Source organism: Dipteris shenzhenensis, chromosome 10, assembly GCF_047967505.1.
Source record: "Dipteris shenzhenensis isolate YYH24624 ecotype China chromosome 10, Dip_SZ_1.0, whole genome shotgun sequence".
In the NCBI taxonomy this organism is placed as follows: domain Eukaryota; kingdom Viridiplantae; phylum Streptophyta; class Polypodiopsida; order Gleicheniales; family Dipteridaceae; genus Dipteris; species Dipteris shenzhenensis.
The window spans coordinates 38,675,031-38,693,041 of NC_141605.1; the positions used below are offsets into that span (position 1 = coordinate 38,675,031).

The 18,011-nt window shown below is 42.9% G+C and overlaps 1 protein-coding gene across 3 annotated transcripts in view; it reads right to left on the reverse strand.

Annotated features, from left to right (window-relative positions):
• LOC147897789 (uncharacterized) overlaps nucleotides 1–18,011 on the reverse strand; it is a 160,285-nt gene that overhangs the window by 9,819 nt on the left and 132,455 nt on the right. For all 3 annotated transcript variants that reach the window (XM_087380506.1, XM_087380508.1, XM_087380507.1), the window contains 2 exons: nucleotides 17,924–17,994; nucleotides 49–153 (listed from right to left, as the gene is read on the reverse strand). In XM_087380506.1, coding sequence (XP_087236632.1) covers nucleotides 49–153; nucleotides 17,924–17,994 — 176 coding nt within the window. The remainder of the gene's footprint in view (nucleotides 1–48; nucleotides 154–17,923; nucleotides 17,995–18,011) is intronic.

Sequence of the window (18,011 nt, forward strand, 5' to 3'; positions counted from 1 at the left end):
AACTTCTTTGTGTCTTAGAAAAGTACGTGCAATGCTAGAGGTGTGAACCTGTAAAAAAGAGGATGAAGAAGCTTCTGAGGCATCTTGAATCAACTTGTCTTTGGCCAAAAGCTTGGATATATCCTCCTGCAATTCCCCAAGATTTTCTGGCATCTGCTCAGAAACCACAAGATTCAAGGATGGTAAGACCAAGATTTTACATTTTATAATTTGGGACACAACACCACATACAGCTAACACAGTGTATATCTCAAGCTGTGGTGAAAACTAACACCTAAGCACTCAATTTCACCACTTCAAATGTGACATTGATCAAACAGAATTTCATCATATTCAGATCAAAAGACTGATAATATATTTGATGCAACAGCGTGATCATCACTTGAGAGCTTTCTAAGATATGATATCTGTCCTGGGTTAATGTGTGCACACATGTGCATGCACATGTGTGCGCATTCGTGCACGTGCTATGGCAGCCCTGCTATGTGATGGAACTTATGATTTTCAGACTCATGAAATTGCACAACAGCACGACAGGAAGGGCTGGGTTTTATACCATTTTGCAATGGTATCATCAGTGCCCAACCTCAGGTGTATATCATATTCTAAACATATGCCCTCACACATACTTGACACTATTAAAACTTTGATTCCACCGCATCTCTACTGCAATGAGCAGTTCAACTATGTCGGCAGTTCCCAAAGGTGGAGGACTAACTCAGCCCTAACATGGCTGGCATGAAGAAGAAGGCCAGCAATTCTTAGTCTGAATTCTCTTCATCCAAGCTACAACAGTTTGCAAATATGAGTATTTCAAAAATAGAAAGAAAGATCCGAAACTCAGCAAGCGCCAACTTGGACAAAGTTTCACAATGTAAAATTGGCATATCCATTGATAGAACTCAAATCTATACCTCGATAAATCATAAAGCACAAGCCCAAACTCATTATCAAAGACCCCCGGGCCCCACCCCCACCCCCCCAAAAAAAAAAAGTCCAGTCTCAATTTCATGGCAGTCACCCACATAGTTAAAGACCAAAATTTCCATAAAAAAGGACTAGCTACTACAAGATCCCCACCAACACCATCAACACTATGTAGATACATATAATATAAATACATACTGTTACACTGTGTAGTGTAACAGTAGTAAAATTACATTTCTGGAGCTTTATTGACATTCATTTTTTCATTTTTGATGCATTGGAATGTGTGGATCTAAATACTGTGAAAAGGAGAATTTCTAATAAAAATAGACCACCAAAATATGGCACATCTGCATAAGTTTTGTGCAAATGGCTTTTATCATTGATTGAATGGTCAGTGCTGCTTCCAACGTGGATGGTCCAATCGACTGCCAAATACGGAAGCACAAGGCATAACACTGCCCTTTAGCCACTTGACTTGTGGAAGATTGTGCATCGCACAAAGAACAACAATGAATATGATTGCCCCAGAAGGGTGAGGCACGGCAAGTTACACACTGTGCATAGGTGTGCCAACAGCAAAAGCACATACATCTTTAAATGATCATGATGAATAGATTTTCTTATGGCATAGGACAACAGTGCCTTACTTAGAGTAATGGTTTATAGGAAGACTGGTTTAGTTGCTTGAACATGAACTTTTATTAATACGATCTAGAAGTTACATATAAAAATGGCTGGAAACTCCTTATAAAGGAAATGGGAGATGTTCCTGCATGCCTGATGAAATTGGAGATATTCCTACATGAGGAAAGAGATGCATTATAAATGTGTACTATCAGCCTAGATCGTGAGGAAAAAGATATATTATAGATGTGTACTATAAGCCAGGATCGTGCTTAAATTTGATGTGGATTTTGACAACAAAGAATGCATAATTCTAGATAGAACACAAACACGAAAGTGCCAGGGGTGAGGAACGGAAACTTATATAGATTGTGCATAGATGTGCCAACAAGAAACGAACATTCTTCTTTAGATTGATGAGAGAATACCTTTATGGCATATGAGAACAATTACCTTAATCCAACAGTAGTACCGATTTTGCTCTATGTAAATGATGATATCCTTATATCCTCCTCTAGAGTGGCTTGGACCCTTGGAAACCATTTGCATGTCCTATAGGACTTATGAAATCAACGAGATCTAGAAGCCTCTCAACTTGGGTAATACCAAGGTTATGACCTTGAACACTCTGACTGCCCATGCACAAGGAGCTTTTCATATACCATAGCGAGCTAATACAGATACTCCTATCATGTGTATACTTGAGGATCATACCTCTTGACTTGTCTTTTCCATGAAGACAACGGCTTCGGAGACATACCAAGGGATACGCCACCATTGGGAGGCTCCAACTCCACTCTTCCCAATGTCCACAAGTAAAAATCATCCTTTTTGATTCATGGCCTAATAATCAACTATATATGGGATGACTTTTTCAGCACATAATCTTAGTGAGGCCGATAAGTGATGAAATGCTCAGCCTCTATTCAAAGTACAGTTCGGAGAAAATCTCACTCTCCAAAAGTTGATTCGTTTTTTTTAGTTTTCTATGATTCTGTCAAATCAGCTCTTTGGTCATCTTTCCCAGAGCTCTTTCCCTCCACCAACATTTGCCCTCCTTTTTTTGCCACTTTGGTGTAGGCTAGTCCTCATGTCTACTCTAGGGGTTCATTTCTGTGAAAGCTTGCCTGCTGGCAAACCATACAACTCCCTTGGGCCATTTGCATGAATGGAATCAAGTTCAGCTCTCATGGCATCCATCCATTCCCTACTATCAAATGCATCCTTGGCATAAGGTTCTGAATTGCAAGTAGTGGCAATCAATGGAACATCAAGCCAACTGCCAGGCATCTGTTTTTTACCACCTCTGCTACGGGCAGCCAAGGCTCAGCTTGCTTGCTAACTATAATGTAGGCCATCTTCTCCCAGTTCTAGTGATGCCCTATAGGCCCTGGTATGTGCCTTGTCGGAATCAATATAGGCACTTAGTTTATTGTGTGCCTTTTATGCCACATAGGATACTTAGTCCTATGTGACACCTAGGACACTTAGTCCTAGGTCTAGGTACAAGTACTATGTACTTTGTTTTTACACACTACTCAAGATTGACATGACGGCTGTTTCCTTCGACTCTTTGTACCTTGCACTCTCTTTTCATTCAATGATCCTACAGTGGTATCAAAGCCACGTTTTGACTTGTTCCCTGCTCCTCAACTCACACCAGCTCCCTTCAACCTACCTGCTCCTCCATCCCGTACAGTCCGTATGACTGTACGGAGGCCCGTACGCACAGCCTGCTCCGGGTTACCCGCTGTATCTACACCGTCGTACATTGAACTTGCGTTTCGTACTCTTCCGTACACTTTGCCCAGCCCGACGTGGTACCTGTTTCCGTACGTACTTGCGCTATACATTGTACCTACGTTCCGTACAGTGCTCAATATATGCGCCCGTACATTGTACTTGCTTCTTACTTGCATCCATACAGTCACGTATCTACATCCGTACAGCAGACATACAGTGCTCCGTACAGCAGATATACCTGCTCCGTACAACTTCCGTACAACGTACATGGTCCGTACAGAGTACCTGACCCGTACAACTTGTACCTCTCCGTACAGCTAGTACTTGTCCCGAGAGTTCCGTACAAGCTTGGCACGTGTGAAGTCTTTTGCAGAGCATTCTCAAAATTTGGGGCTTTCTCAGGGCTTTTAATAGTTAACCCATCGTTACAACAATCGACGCCTTCAATAATTACTTGTCAGCAGTGCTTTAAAACCATGTCATCCAGATTTTATTTCAAAGTAAAACTATCAAGCAGAAATTGTTGGGTCACATAGGAGGATTGCAATCTTCTCTCGAGTAGATCAGCACATTCACAAAAGCCAAAATTTGCATTTATTCTTGAGGGCCTTGAAAAGAATTGTGGTGGAACTTTCTTGTATGGCACAATACCATGGAACTGCCTTTCTATAATTCAATACAGTTATAAAAATTAGCATAAAAGTACAAGCAATTAATCAGACATTGCTGAGCCAACTCTACATTCTACCACGTGGCTGATGTCAAAATTGCCCTATGAGTTTAACTCTTTACAAATAATTACACCTTGCGCCCTTATCTTCCTCTTACTGTTTGAAATCTTCTCAAGTCATTTCAACAGTTTGGAAAGCCTACATCTTGAGGTCTATATTTTGGGACAGGTGCACTTTTGCAGTCAATTTGTGGACAGCAAGTCCTAATTTTCCAGTTGCAAGCCTTGAGGCTATTTTTTGGGATTTGATCTGCAATTTCTTATTTGATTGCAATACATTGGGTCAGATTGGAGAACATTGAATCACTTTTGCAGGACATTGAGTCAGATTTTGAGAAATTGAGTCTTTTCTGCAGGACATTGAGTCAGATTCTCATACATTGGGTCACATTTGCAAAAATCTCAGCAAAAATTTGGGGCTTTTCGGCATTTGCCCTCTTTTTGGCCTATTTGCCCTCATTATATTGGGGCTTTTGCCAAATTTGCTGTTTTTGTAGTGAACATTGCCTGACACAATCAGATTTGGGTCAAATTTGCATTTGCCCTTTGATTTGGGTTGGAAATTTGCAGATATTTGCTGTCATTTTTGGACAGCCAGCTCTTTGCAGTGATAGCCTTGAGGCTTTTGGGTTTTCAAGTCTTTTTCAAGGTATCCCATTTGCAATGGCTGGCAACAATCAAGATCTATTTGCCATTCTTCGTGAAGATGATAAGTTGGATGGCACCAACTATCCGATGTGGTCTTATCTCATGAAACATATTCTTGTTGCAAAGAACTTGTGGAATATTGTTTCTGGGGTTGATCTGAGGCCAGCCAATGCTACAGTGGTTGCCTCTACTGCTGGTCCCTCTATAGGGGGTACTCCTCCTGATGCCTTATCTTCTAGCACTCCTGCTACTGCTCCCCCAACTCAGGAACAATCAAGATGGGATGCAAGAGATGCGAATGCACATTCCTGTATTGCTTTATCATGCAAGAGATTCATTATTCCACACATCCGATCTTGCAGGACAGCAAAGGATGCTTGGGACGAATTGGCTTCTCTTTATCAGATTTGCAATGAGGCACGTGTTGCATTTTTAAGAAGACAGTTACAGGAAGTCAGTATGAATGAAGGTGATTCTATGGATGCATATCTGACAAAGGTAAAGGACCTCATGGAACAATGTGCCAATATTGATGAGGTGGTACCAAATTCTCAGCTTGTTAGTACCACATTGAATGCATTGCCAGATACCTATCAAGGGTTTGCTGCAACCCTTCGGTTAGTGGCCATGGGTAATCCAGACCACTACTCTTTTGATCAGCTAGTTACTTTGCTTTTGCAAGAAGAGCAAAGTCGAGCTAATAGACAAGCCATTATTCCTGATCATGCATTTGCTTCACAGCAGATAGGCAGAGGCAAGGCTTCCAAGCCTATGGGCAAGCCTAAATCTGCACATAGCAATTGCAATTCCTCCCATGCCTCTAAAAATACAGAATATAAGTCAAAGAAGAAAAGATGCAACTATTTTCGCAAGCCTGGACATGACATTTCAGAATGCCGGAAGCGCATTGCTTCGGAGAAAAAGAAAGCAGGATTGACAGTTAATGCCTCACATGCTATTGAATCCCATGAGCCAGCAGATGCTTCACATGCACATGCTCTTCAAGATGATTGGGCATGGGCTGTCCATTGCTCATTTGATCCCTCCAAAGTTGCTGCACTCTTTACTTCTAATGATGCTCAGTCTTGATAGTGGTGCTTCCAAGCACGTCACATCTTGCAGACAGTTGTTTCATTCTTTAGCTGATGCACCTCGAGGGGGGACTATGACATGTGCTAATAATGCTTCCTATGCTATAAAACGAATTGGAGATGTGCAGCTCACATCCATTTCAAGCCATCCTGTCACTTTAACAAATGTTCTCTTTGTCCCTCGAATTGAAGTCAACTTGATTTCAATTTCAACAATTGCCACTTCAGGTTTTAAAGTGATTTTTTATGGCTACATATGCCTAGTTTATGATCTTCGTGATGACAATGCCATAGTTCTCACTGGCACTTTGCAAAAGGGGCTTTATCACCTTGATCATCACTCAGCTGCAATTTCTATTGAAGCATTTGCTATTTCAGATTCACAGCTTGCTGAAACTCATCTTTAGCATGAGAGGATGGGTCATCTCAATTATACAGCTCTAGCAAAGCTACATTCACAGCAGATGGCAAATGATGTACCTCAAACTCACACAGTTTCCAAACATGTGTGTGAGGGTTGTCTTTTGGGTAAGATGCATCGGTTTCCTTTTTAAAAGAATTGTCCAAAACTCTCACAAAGGAAATTGCAGCTAGTGCATAGTGATGTCCGTGGCCCAACGAGGACAAATGCCATTGGGGGGTACAAATATTTCATGACTCTCATTGATGATTTCACAAGATATTGCTGGGTATATCCTTAAAAAGCCAAATCTGAAGTGTTCTCTATGCTTTCAGAGGTGGCTGAATATGGTTGAGAATGAATCAGGATGCAAGCTTGTCACCCTCAACACAGATAGGGAGGGAGAGTATATGTGAAAGGAGTTTGATGCATTTTTGTCTTCACGGGGCATTGTTCACTCATGCACTACTCCTTACACTCCTCAGCATAATCTTGTTCCTGAAAGGAAAAACAGGTCTACTATGGAGATGGCCAAATGCATGCTTAAGGCCAAGTCTTTGCCCAATAAATTTTGGATTGATGCAGTAATGTGTGCCAACTATGTGCTAAATAGATCACCTACAAGGGCATTGAAGACTGTTACACCTTATGAAGCATGGAAAGGCAAGAAGCCTTCACTTTCATACAAGAGAGTTTTTGGGTCTCTTGCATATGTTCATGTACCATCTCAGCTGAGACATAAGCTTGATGACAAGGTTATCAAATGCATATTTATTGGTTACAGCCAAGAGAGCAGAGGGTATAGGTTATACCAACCAAATACTGGGAAGATTATTGTTAGTAGGGATGTATTCTTTGCTGAACATTCAGCTTCTCCTCTCGTGGACTGCAAAGCTAAGCCAAACATTGACATGTTTGATGCCTTTGAATCTTGGTTACCTCTACCTTCCTCAAAAGGGGACTTTGACCAACAACATGAGCCTCCTGCAAGCCCTCCAACAAGCAACGATCAACGACTACCCCATGCTGATTTGCAGGTTTCTCTTCCAGCACAAAATGATCCCACTATTCATGATGCAGTGATTGAAGAAAGAGCTGTCAATAGACAGCAAAGGCAAGTTCCTAGATGGCTTCTTGATACATTGAGGGACAGCAAACAAGATCATCCTTTTGCTGCCCGGACAAGATCAAGGAATAGACAGATGCATGGTCACTTTCTTGAGTTTGCACTCCTTGCTACAGCTTGCAATGAAGAGCCTATGTGCCATAAAGATGCTTTTGACAGCGAAGAGTGGATGGATGCAATGAGAGCTGAGTTACAATCCATTGCCAAAAATGACACATGGGAATTAGAAGATCTCCCTCCGGCAAGCATGCCATTGGTACGAGGTGGGTCTACAAATTAAAAAGGAAATCCAATGGCAGCATAGATCAACACAAAGCCCATCTTGTTGCAAAAGGGTATGCCCAACAACAAGGCATTGATTTTGAGGAGACATTTGCTCCCACATCCAGGATTACTACCATTAGGTGTGTCATTGCCATTGCAGCCCATCACCATTGGCAAGTGCACCAACTTGACATCAAGACTGCTTTTCTTCATGGGGATCTGCAGGAAGAAGTCTATGTCACACAACCTCCTGGCTTCGAGGTTGTTAATTCTGAAAACAAGGTATGCCGGCTTAGAAAAGCCTTTTATGGTTTGAAGCAGGCACCCAAGGCATGGTATGCCAAAATTCAAGCACACTTACTATCCCTTGGATTTCATAATAGCCCCACAGAACCCACTCTCAACGTTGTAGCAAAACCTTGGTAAGACTTGGTACAATCTCATCGACATTGATGAACTACTCTCTTGTCTAAGGAGTGGGTTCCTATCCCTTCCGGAGGTGTTACAAGAGGCCAAAGGCCAGTGGTGTGAGAAGCACGAGTGTTGTAAGCTCTAATGCAGTGGATCGCGTGGAGTGCACTGTGCAATGATGTGTGGGTGTTGTAGGCTATAATGCAGTGAATCGCACCGTATGAGTGCACTATGCCAGATGATGGTCACATGAGAAATCCCCAACATGAGCGCAAGAAGAGACATTCATCATGCACCAATGAACAATCCCCATATACTAAAGAATAAGAGAGTGACCACGTTGGCCGAAGTACACATCACTAGAACAACATCCACAAGCCACAAGTCACAAGAGTCAGAAGACACAAGTCTATCCCCATAGTGGACAGAGGTACAACGGGCGAGCTCATAGCTCAAGCCCATATCTTCTCCACACACTCTCCTCTCGGCAAGCTCGTAGCTCTAGCCTCTATCTCTCCTCACACTCTTCTCCATCTCTCTCTCCAATGCCGAATACCGAATGCTCAATGTTGACTCCCCCCCTCCCCCCATCCTCACCTTCCCCTTCATCCTCATCCCCTGTGCCTTGGAGGGTCCCTCCCCTCGCTAAGAATCTCCCCCCTTTCTCCTAATTATTGATCCTCCCATCCTTAGCTATAGGGATAGCCGTTAGCCGTTGTGCCGTTGGCTCTCTTGATGGATTGGGTGACTTCCTGACTCGCCAGCCTCTTCTAGTCGGGGTGGTGTAAATACTCCATATACATGTGAGCTGGACCACCGCACCACTGAACCACTGTACACGTCTTCACCATGTGCAACTATTAATGCCTCTGACCGCTCCATGCGTGGAGCTCACCCTCCATGTGGGCAGCTCTAGATGAGATCACCTTGGGCATGGTACTCTTGAGTGAACCTGTGGTTGACATATATCGACACATGATTGACATGTGGTCAACACTTAACAACATATGGTTGACATGTGTTGACACATGGTCGACATGTGGTCAACGCCAGACGGCATGTGGTCAACGCTAGTGATTGCTTGGGAGTGTCTCTATTGCAACAGTTACCCCCGCTACTATCATTCACCGTCCCGGTGAATACAAAATGGAGAGGAAAAATACAAGCCATGTATATGGCCATACAACAAAAAAAGGAAGAAAATTACAGACCATGTGTTTGGCCTCCATGTGGGCATTTCTAGATGAGATCACCTTGGGCATGGTACTCTTAGGTGAACCTGTGGTTGAGATGTAGTTGACATGTATCGACACATGACGGACATATGGTCAACACCTGACGACAGATGGTTGACATGTGTTGACACATGGTTGGCATGTGGTCTACGCCTAACGACATAGTGATTGCTTGGGAGTGTCTCTATTGCAACATCTCTAAAGTTCTTGATCTGTATGAGATAGGCATCCATGATATCCCCTTCATTCATCTTCACACTATCCAGCTAACTGTGTAAATACACAACCCTATCCTCATTTCGAATCTCATATAAATAGGCTAAACTGTCCCATGCAACCTTCACTGTCTTGCAAGACCAAATGTGAGGTATAACAACCGTCTTGCTATTCATAGCAATCATGGCATGCGCATATGCATCTCTCTGATCCCACGTATGTTCTGGTGTGGAAGGCGCTAAGGGAGGCACTATGGCAACAGCGGTAGATGAACCATAAGTGACAGCAACAGTGGTAGCACCATCTGTGGTGGATATGGTGGCAGCAAGTGCTTATGCCGGAGAGATATATCTAGTTTCTGATCCACATATAATTCTGGATTGCCACCAAGTGGCACACCAAGTACGACCACATGGGATAGTTGGTACCATGAAGCTTGTCTTCAGCGAAAATCATTCCAAACAAGACATTGAGGCCATTGTAAATAAAAATCCCTAGAAAGAAGTGTGCCTTGTAAATGCCAAAGCCTCACGACTATCACTGCCATGAGCAATTCTACAATTGTCAACCCAAAAAGAATGGCAAAAGCTCTCCAAATGTCAAAGAATAAATGGGCCTACTCAATCATCGAGCCAAAATGCACAAACCTATTTTGCAAAATCTGCCTGCAAATCTGGCCCAAATGTATGCACAAATCTTCTCCAAAGTACCTAAAATCGAAGACCTCAATACACAAGAGCCAATCCAAGGCTATAATTTCTTGCAACTAAAGATGAGGAATTGAAGGACAATGACTTGCCGAGTGTTAGAATTATAGATATAATTCAGCAGTGACCAATGTAATATAATAAGCTAGTTAGGGGCACTTTTCCCTCTTTAAGAGGTTTTTCCCCCTAACCGCAGTTAGTTCACTAACTATGGTTAGTGACTACTAAGGTTTTGTCACTAAGACAAAACCTTATCTTTCTCACTTTGAGTTGTACTCACTTACTCTATTCTATTGCAACTACGTCTTCAGCTTCCAAGCTCCCTACTCTCTCAATCTCTCTTGCTCTCACTCATTCTCTCTATCCTTCATTTGGTATCAGAGCAGGTTCAAGAGTCTCTGGCTCCCTGCTCCCTCAACGTACTCCCCCTGCTCCAAACTTGTCCGTATAGTATTCGCCGTCTGCCTCCGTACGTGTCGCCGTCTGCTTCCGTACAGTTCCGTACATCACATCGTCGCTGTACGGTTTACCGTACAGTCCCGTATTGTACCTGCTAGCCGTACCAATCGTACCTGCGCAAGAATCCCGTACTGTACCTGCTCACCGTACATCGATCGCCGTCGTACAGTTCCGTACATCGCAGCCGTACAGTACCTGTCGTACGGTATCCGTACCTGTCGTCGTACAGTACCAGCCGTACAGTGCCATACAAACTGTACGGCATTTCCGTACTGTTCTCACTGTCCGTACTGAATCCGCTTCAGTACAACAGGTAGCTGCTTTGTTTCGAAAAGAACCAGCAGGTGTTTTTGATAGACAAATTGTGCAGACAGCCATTGTTTGGCTCAGTATTCTGCGAGTACATTTGGGGCATTTTGTATATTGCAGACATTGCAATCATTGTGCAAGTTTGGAGCTACATCTGGAGCAAAATTGCAGATCTAGTCTGAAATTTGGGGCTTTTGTTTAAAAATTGCAGATTTGGGGCTTTTAGCATTTTTGCTCCTTTCTGGCTGCAATTTCTAGCCACAAATTGGGGCTTTTGTGTTGAGAGAGCATTTTTTTGGAGTATTCAGTACATACTGCCTTTCTTGGAGTGTTTGGAACACTTTTGGCAGATTTTGGAGAGTTTTAGATGCTTGGACAGATTTCTGACAGCTCAAGTACAGAAATCTAAGTTGCATATACAGCCCGTGCTTGGCTGTGTTTTTGGGAGTTGTGCATTTTATTCCCAGTAAGGGAATTCAGCTTTATATCCGCTTCAATCTCTTTCTCTGATATGGCCCATCAAAATCAGAATGAGTTCCAGTTCGGTGGTCTTTCACAGGAAGACAAGTTGGATGGTACCAACTACTCCCTCTGGAGTTTCATGGTACGTAATATTCTGATTTCTCGCAATTTATGGGATTATGTCAATGGGGATGAAATCCGACCAGCAGATATTGCACCTGCTACCCCTCCTCAGCAAGGAGGTGGAAGAGGTCGTGCACAGGGTGCAGCTGCAGGACAAGTTGTTGGTGCAGCTACAGTCAATACTCCAGAGCAGAAGAGATGGGATTCACGAGATGCCTTTGCCTTGTCATGCATCTCTCTTTCAGTGAAAAGATCAATCATTCCGCATATCCGGTCAGCGTGGGATATTTTGGAAAGCATGTATGCAGCACGGAATGATGCCAGGGTATCTTTCTTAAAAAGAGAGTTGAGCAATACACATATGGAGGAGGGTGACTCCATGTCAGTCCACCTCACAAAGCTACAGGATCTCAGAGAGCAATTGTTAAACATAGATGAAATTATTCCTGATTCAGAGATGATCACAACCACTCTGAATTCTCTTCCTGAGTCTTATCTCAGCTTTCACACTTCGCTGAATTTATCATTGAGGGGGGGTGCAAATCCTCTCACTTTTCATGAGTTGATAGGACTTCTGCTTCAGGAAGAGCAGACCAGGAAAAATTTGGCTTCACGTGCAGGTGAACAAGCCATGCTCTCAAAATTTAAATAAAAAACAAAGGGACAGGCAAAGACAGCAGTAAATCAGCCTTCCAGTGGGTCAGGACAGCCTTCACAAAAGGCTAAAAGTGATGCAAGTAAGCCCAAAAAGAAGGGTTTTTGTCACTACTGCAAAAAGCCAGGTCATCACATAGCAGAATGCAGGAAAAGGATTGCAAAAGAAAAGAAAAACAGCACAGGAATGGCTGTTTCAGATTCAGCCCCTTGTGCATCTGACAATGGGGATGCTACAGCCAACTTTGTTGGTCAAGATTATGCCTTTTTCTCTTGCATTTCAGATTCTAGGTTGGCTGTTCCAGATGCTCGGGATAGTACAGCCTCTTGCAGTGATGATACATATGCATTTTTGACTTGCAGCTTTGACTCTTCTACAGATGCATCTGCTTTCAGTGTTAATGAAACACTAAACACATGGTATTTTGACAGCGGTGCATCCAAGCACATCACTTCTAGGAAGTGTCTTCTTGCTTCCTTGCATCCACCTCCTGTTGGTAAGAAAGTCACTTGTGCCAACAATTCCTCATATTCAGTACGTGGCACAGGAGAAGTTGAGCTCACTGCAATTGATGGCTCAATTTTCAGACTTTCAGATGTCTTATATGTGCCTGGCATAACCAAAAATCTCCTTTCAGTGTCCACTCTTAACAAAGGGGGATTTCAGGTCATCTTTGAGGATGACAAATGTGCTATCCGAGACAGCGAAGCTAACTATGCCTTAAAGTTATCTGGTACTTTGCTGCGTGGGCTTTTTCAGCTTGATATTTTTGAGAAAAGAGCAGCCCATGCTCTGGCAGTTTCTACCCCTACAACTGCCATGCAAAATGCAGCACTATGGCATGCCAGATATGGCCACATGCATTATAACAGCTTAATGACACTTCAGAAATTTTCAATGGTTGATGCATTGCCACCTCTTGAGATACCTCCTCCACATGCCTGTGAAGGGTGCATTTTAGGTAAAATGCATAGATTCCCCTTCAAAAAGGATGGTTCAGTTAAAGCTGTTCGCAAATTGCAGCTTATACACAGTGATGTCTGTGGTCCCATGAGGACTCCGTCATTGGGTGGTCATCTCTACTTTGTCACATTTATTGATGACTACTCCAATTTTACTTGGGTTTATGGGCTGAAAAAGAAATCTGAAGTGTTCACAGTGTTTAAACACTTTTCAGCCATGGTTGAAAATGAAACCGGACTCAAGATACAGACATTACGCACGGATAGAGGTGGGGAATACCTATCAGCAGAATTTGATGCTTTTCTCAAGCAAAAGGGTATTGTGCATCAGCTCACAGTCAGGCTGACCCCTCAGCAAAATGGCAAAGCTGAGAGGAAAAATAGAACTCTCATGGAGATGGACAGATGTATGCTGAAAAGCAAACACATGCCTCATAAATTCTGACTAGAGGGTTTAATGTGTGCCAATTACATTTTGAACAGGGCTCCCTCAAGGCTTTAAAAACTAAAACTCCTTTTGAGGTCTGGAATGACAGGAAGCCTTCAGTGGATCACTTCCGAGTCTTTGGATGCCTTGCCTATGCACATGTGCCAGTTGAATTTAGGCACAAATTGTCAGATAAAGCCATCAAATGCATATTTGTTGGATACAGTGCAGAAAGCAAAGGGTATCGTCTCTACAATCCTGCTACACGCAAAATCATTGTAAGTAGAGATGTAATATTTTCTGAAAATTCAGCTCACACTCAGGCTGAATTTCAAATGCCTTCATCTTCAGAGGATGTCTTTCAAGGGTTGCTACCCATTGCTTTGGGTTCCTCTGCTGATTTTTCTGATCCAAATCAGAATTTACAGCAACCTTCAAATGCTTCAGTTCCGCCACAGGATGTCTTGCCTCCTCCACAGGCAGTGGAACAGGTGGTGCAGCAAGAAATTGCAGACATACATGCAGCAAAAACAGTCCCAAACTGGCTGTTACAGACTCTCAGGGAAAGTAAACTTGATGCTCCGTTACCTGGCAGGACTCGCAGTGCAGCAAGGCACATGAAAGGTGCTAATTCAGTGGAATCAGCATATGCAGGTACTCTCCTTGATGAAGAGGAGCCTGCCACATTTGAAGAGGCAAAAGGTAATGTGCATTGGATGAATGCCATGCACGATGAGTTGCAGTCCATTGCTAAAAATCAGACTTGGGATGTTGTGGACTTGCCACAAGGTAAACATGCTATTGGCACACGATGGGTATTTAAAGTCAAACGGAAGCCCGATGGCTCCATTGACAGATATAAAGCCAGGCTGGTTGCTAAGGGCTATGCTCAGAAAAAGGGCATAGATTATGAGGAGACTTTTGCTCCTACATCCCGGATGACCACCATCCGATCAGTAATTGCAATGGCTGCACATTTTGAGTGGAATGTTCATCAGTTGGACATAAAAACAGCCTTCTTAAATGGGGACTTGCTGGAAGAGGTGTATGTCAAACCGCCTCCAGGCTTTGAAATTACAGCAAATGCACTTCAAGTATGTAAGCTCAATAAAGCTTTATATGGGCTGAAACAGGCCCCTCGTGCATGGTATGCCAAGATACATGCCTTTTTGACCAGCAAGGGGCTGCACAATAGTCATACTGAGAGCACCCTCTACATCAAGATGGATGGGGGGGAAATCTTAGTCATCCTTCTTTATGTTGATGACTTACTGCTCACAGGGTCCAATGAAGAAAAAATTGCAGATTTCAAAGCTGATTTGCAGACCAACTTTGACATGTCAGATTTGGGGCTGCTTCACTTTTATTTGGGGATCCAGTTCTCTCATGAGAGACGTGGCACTGTTATGTCTCAGTCCAAGTATGTTCAAAAACTCTTGGACAGATTTAACATGCAAGAGTGTAAGCCCATATCCACTCCTATGGAACCGGGGCTGAAACTCACAATGCATGATGCAGGAGAATCAGTTGATGCCACACTTTACAGTCAAGCTGTTGGATGCCTCATATATCTCTGCAATACTAGGCCTGATATTCAGTTTGCAGTATCTCAGGTGAGCAGGTACATGCACAGCCCCAAAACTATGCATTGGCAGGCAGTTAAGCGCATCTTCCGTTATTTGCAGGGCACCAAGTCTTTTGGCTTACTATTTCCCAGGGGGGGTGACTTGCAGATGCATGCCTACAGTGATTCCGATTGGGCTGGTGATTATGACACTAGGCAGTCCACTAGTGGCAATTGTTTCTTTTTGGGTAAATCTTGCATTTCATGGCTGAGCAAGAAACAATCTACAGTGGCTACCTCATCATGTGAAGCTGAGTACAGGGCAGCTTTCACAGCAACAGTTGAATGTGTCTGGCTGAGACGTTTATTTGCTGATCTTCATCTTTCTTTGGAGGGTCCTTCTCCAATTCTCACTGATAGTCAGAGTGCCATTGAAGTGGCAAAGAATCCAGTGTTTCATGCTCGCACGAAGCACATTGAGGTTCACTATCACTACGTCAGAGAGAAGTTGCATGCAGGAGAGATCAGTATGATCTTTGTGTCCACACATGACAACGTTGCAGATATTTTCACCAAAGCACTACCACGTGAGAAGTTTGAGGCATTTCGCAGTGCCCTGAACTTATATCCATTTGGTGATTGATTAGCCTTGTACATGACATTGGCACTGCAGGGGGGTGTTAGAATTATAGATATAATTCAGCAGTGACCAATGTAATATAATAAGCTAGTTAGGGGCACTTTTCCCTCTTTAAGAGGTTTTTCCCCCTAACCGCAGTTAGTTCACTAACTATGGTTAGTGACTACTAAGGTTTTGTCACTAAGACAAAACTTTATCTTTCTCACTTTGAGTTGTACTCACTTACTCTATTCTATTGCAACTACGTCTTCAGCTTCCAAGCTCCCTACTCTCTCAATCTCTCTTGCTCTCACTCATTCTCTCTATCCTTCACCGAGTACTTAGAGAGATGAATAGTGCAATTTTGGCAAAATCCCCAATTTCTGACGAGGACAAATGTGCCAAAAGAGGGCAACTGTGCAGAATTTCAACTTCAAAATGCAATCTTAATGCAAACAGACCAAAAGCTGAGCGAAATTGCAAAAGACCAATGGGTCTATGAGACTGTGAGAAACCTGATACAACAAGGTGAAAGGGTGGAGCTATAAACGAGCATCAACACCCATGCTAAATGCTAAATGCTACATAGTCATAACAAAATCAGTACAACATAGTCATAACATCAACATCACCATCATGTTCATCATATATCAACAAAATCCAAAGTCAAGTCTGGTCCAATGTAAATTGAAGAAAAATCCCAAAACGCAGCTGTACCATGCAATGTCTCTGCAATGTGCAGTCAACCCTCACAAAAGCCCCAAAGTACACCCTGCAATCTGCAAATGCAATTATGCAACAGCAAATGGGAGCTGAACTGCAAGAAAACAAGCTGTTTGGAGCTGTGCGGATCTGTCCAAAGTCACAAAACGTGTACGGATACATGCGTAGAAGCTGTACGAACAATTCACAGTCAAAATCGACGTATCCGTACAACTGTATGGACTGTACCAATAGATACGGAAGCAGAATGATATCGCCTGTGTATGGGCAGGTCAAAAACTGCAAAAAATGAAGTACAATATGGGGTCCGATACACACAAGCGTACTAGGTTGACTGAGTGTCCCACCTAGACCAAGTGGACTAAATGTCCTAGGTGGCCTACCAGGCCATACCAATGGCTAAAAGGTCGCAACAATTATGCACCTGTGGCAACAGTAAACGTAGATTTGTCCAGATCCCATCTTTTGCACCATAAATAAACAGGTAGCTGATACTAGGCGGTAGGAACTTGCATGGTGCAGGGACAGCTCAGGCTGCAAGGTATATGCTGAATTTTACGTACTTTTGATGGAATAATTAAACCACCATTGATTTGATCCAAAAATGACATTTGTTACGTCAATTAGGGCAGCTTACGAATGAGACAATAATTTTTTACACCTGCAATGTGGCACTGTTACATACAGGGTTGTGGAGACCCTAATTGTGTAGAACATACGTCTAATTTTGTCTAATCTTGTTGTACCTCTCTGAATTGTGAGAGAGCAATTGAACAAGTGCAACATGCCATACCGAAGCTTCATAATGGGAGGGCCAAAGGTCATCAAGGGCCCCAAATGGAACATCTTTCCATGCTTGGGTGATTGGCTCCTATTTAAAGTGATTCGCTCTCTAGCACAATATCATACACATCCTCAAGGCGGGGGACCGATGACCCAAAATGCTACACAATTAATTTCAGCCATGTCGTGGCCCAGGTGTACAAGGCCGTACTTGACAAACAAATCTTTGATGTTGCAGAGATAACAAGGCAAAGAACCCGCAGACAGGTAGGGCTGCCACTTACTTCACACTGGGCCTCATTTTACCCTGACAATGATCACTGAAGAGAGAAAGGCTAGACATCAGGTGGTCTCAGAAAGGCATTTGGCACCACCCAAAAGAAAAGAGGAGAAAACTCTACAATTCATGTTTTCATTTTGTGCGTAAAAATCTTATGCAATTGGGTTGGTTGTAAAGAAATATATTGACTTTCTTGGTTAGGGCAAATACTCCAAGGCATACTCAAGAGAAGCTAAATCCTCAGAATAATAAAAGATCAAGTGTGGCTAGAAGTTGTTAGCTGAGCACTGCTTCATGCTGTTAGCTAATAAACTGGGAATATTTACTCCTCGATAATCTTTCAATGAGGAAAAGCTATAACAAAAACAAACACCTAAAATTTATGTCTGACTATGGTACAATGAAGCACTTCGTTATTTACAAAATATTTACCTCACTGCGACTCATCTTCCATCGAGAGCTAGAGTCATCAACAGTGTATTCTGGATGTTCTGGTTTGAATTCTGTGACAAGCATTTTC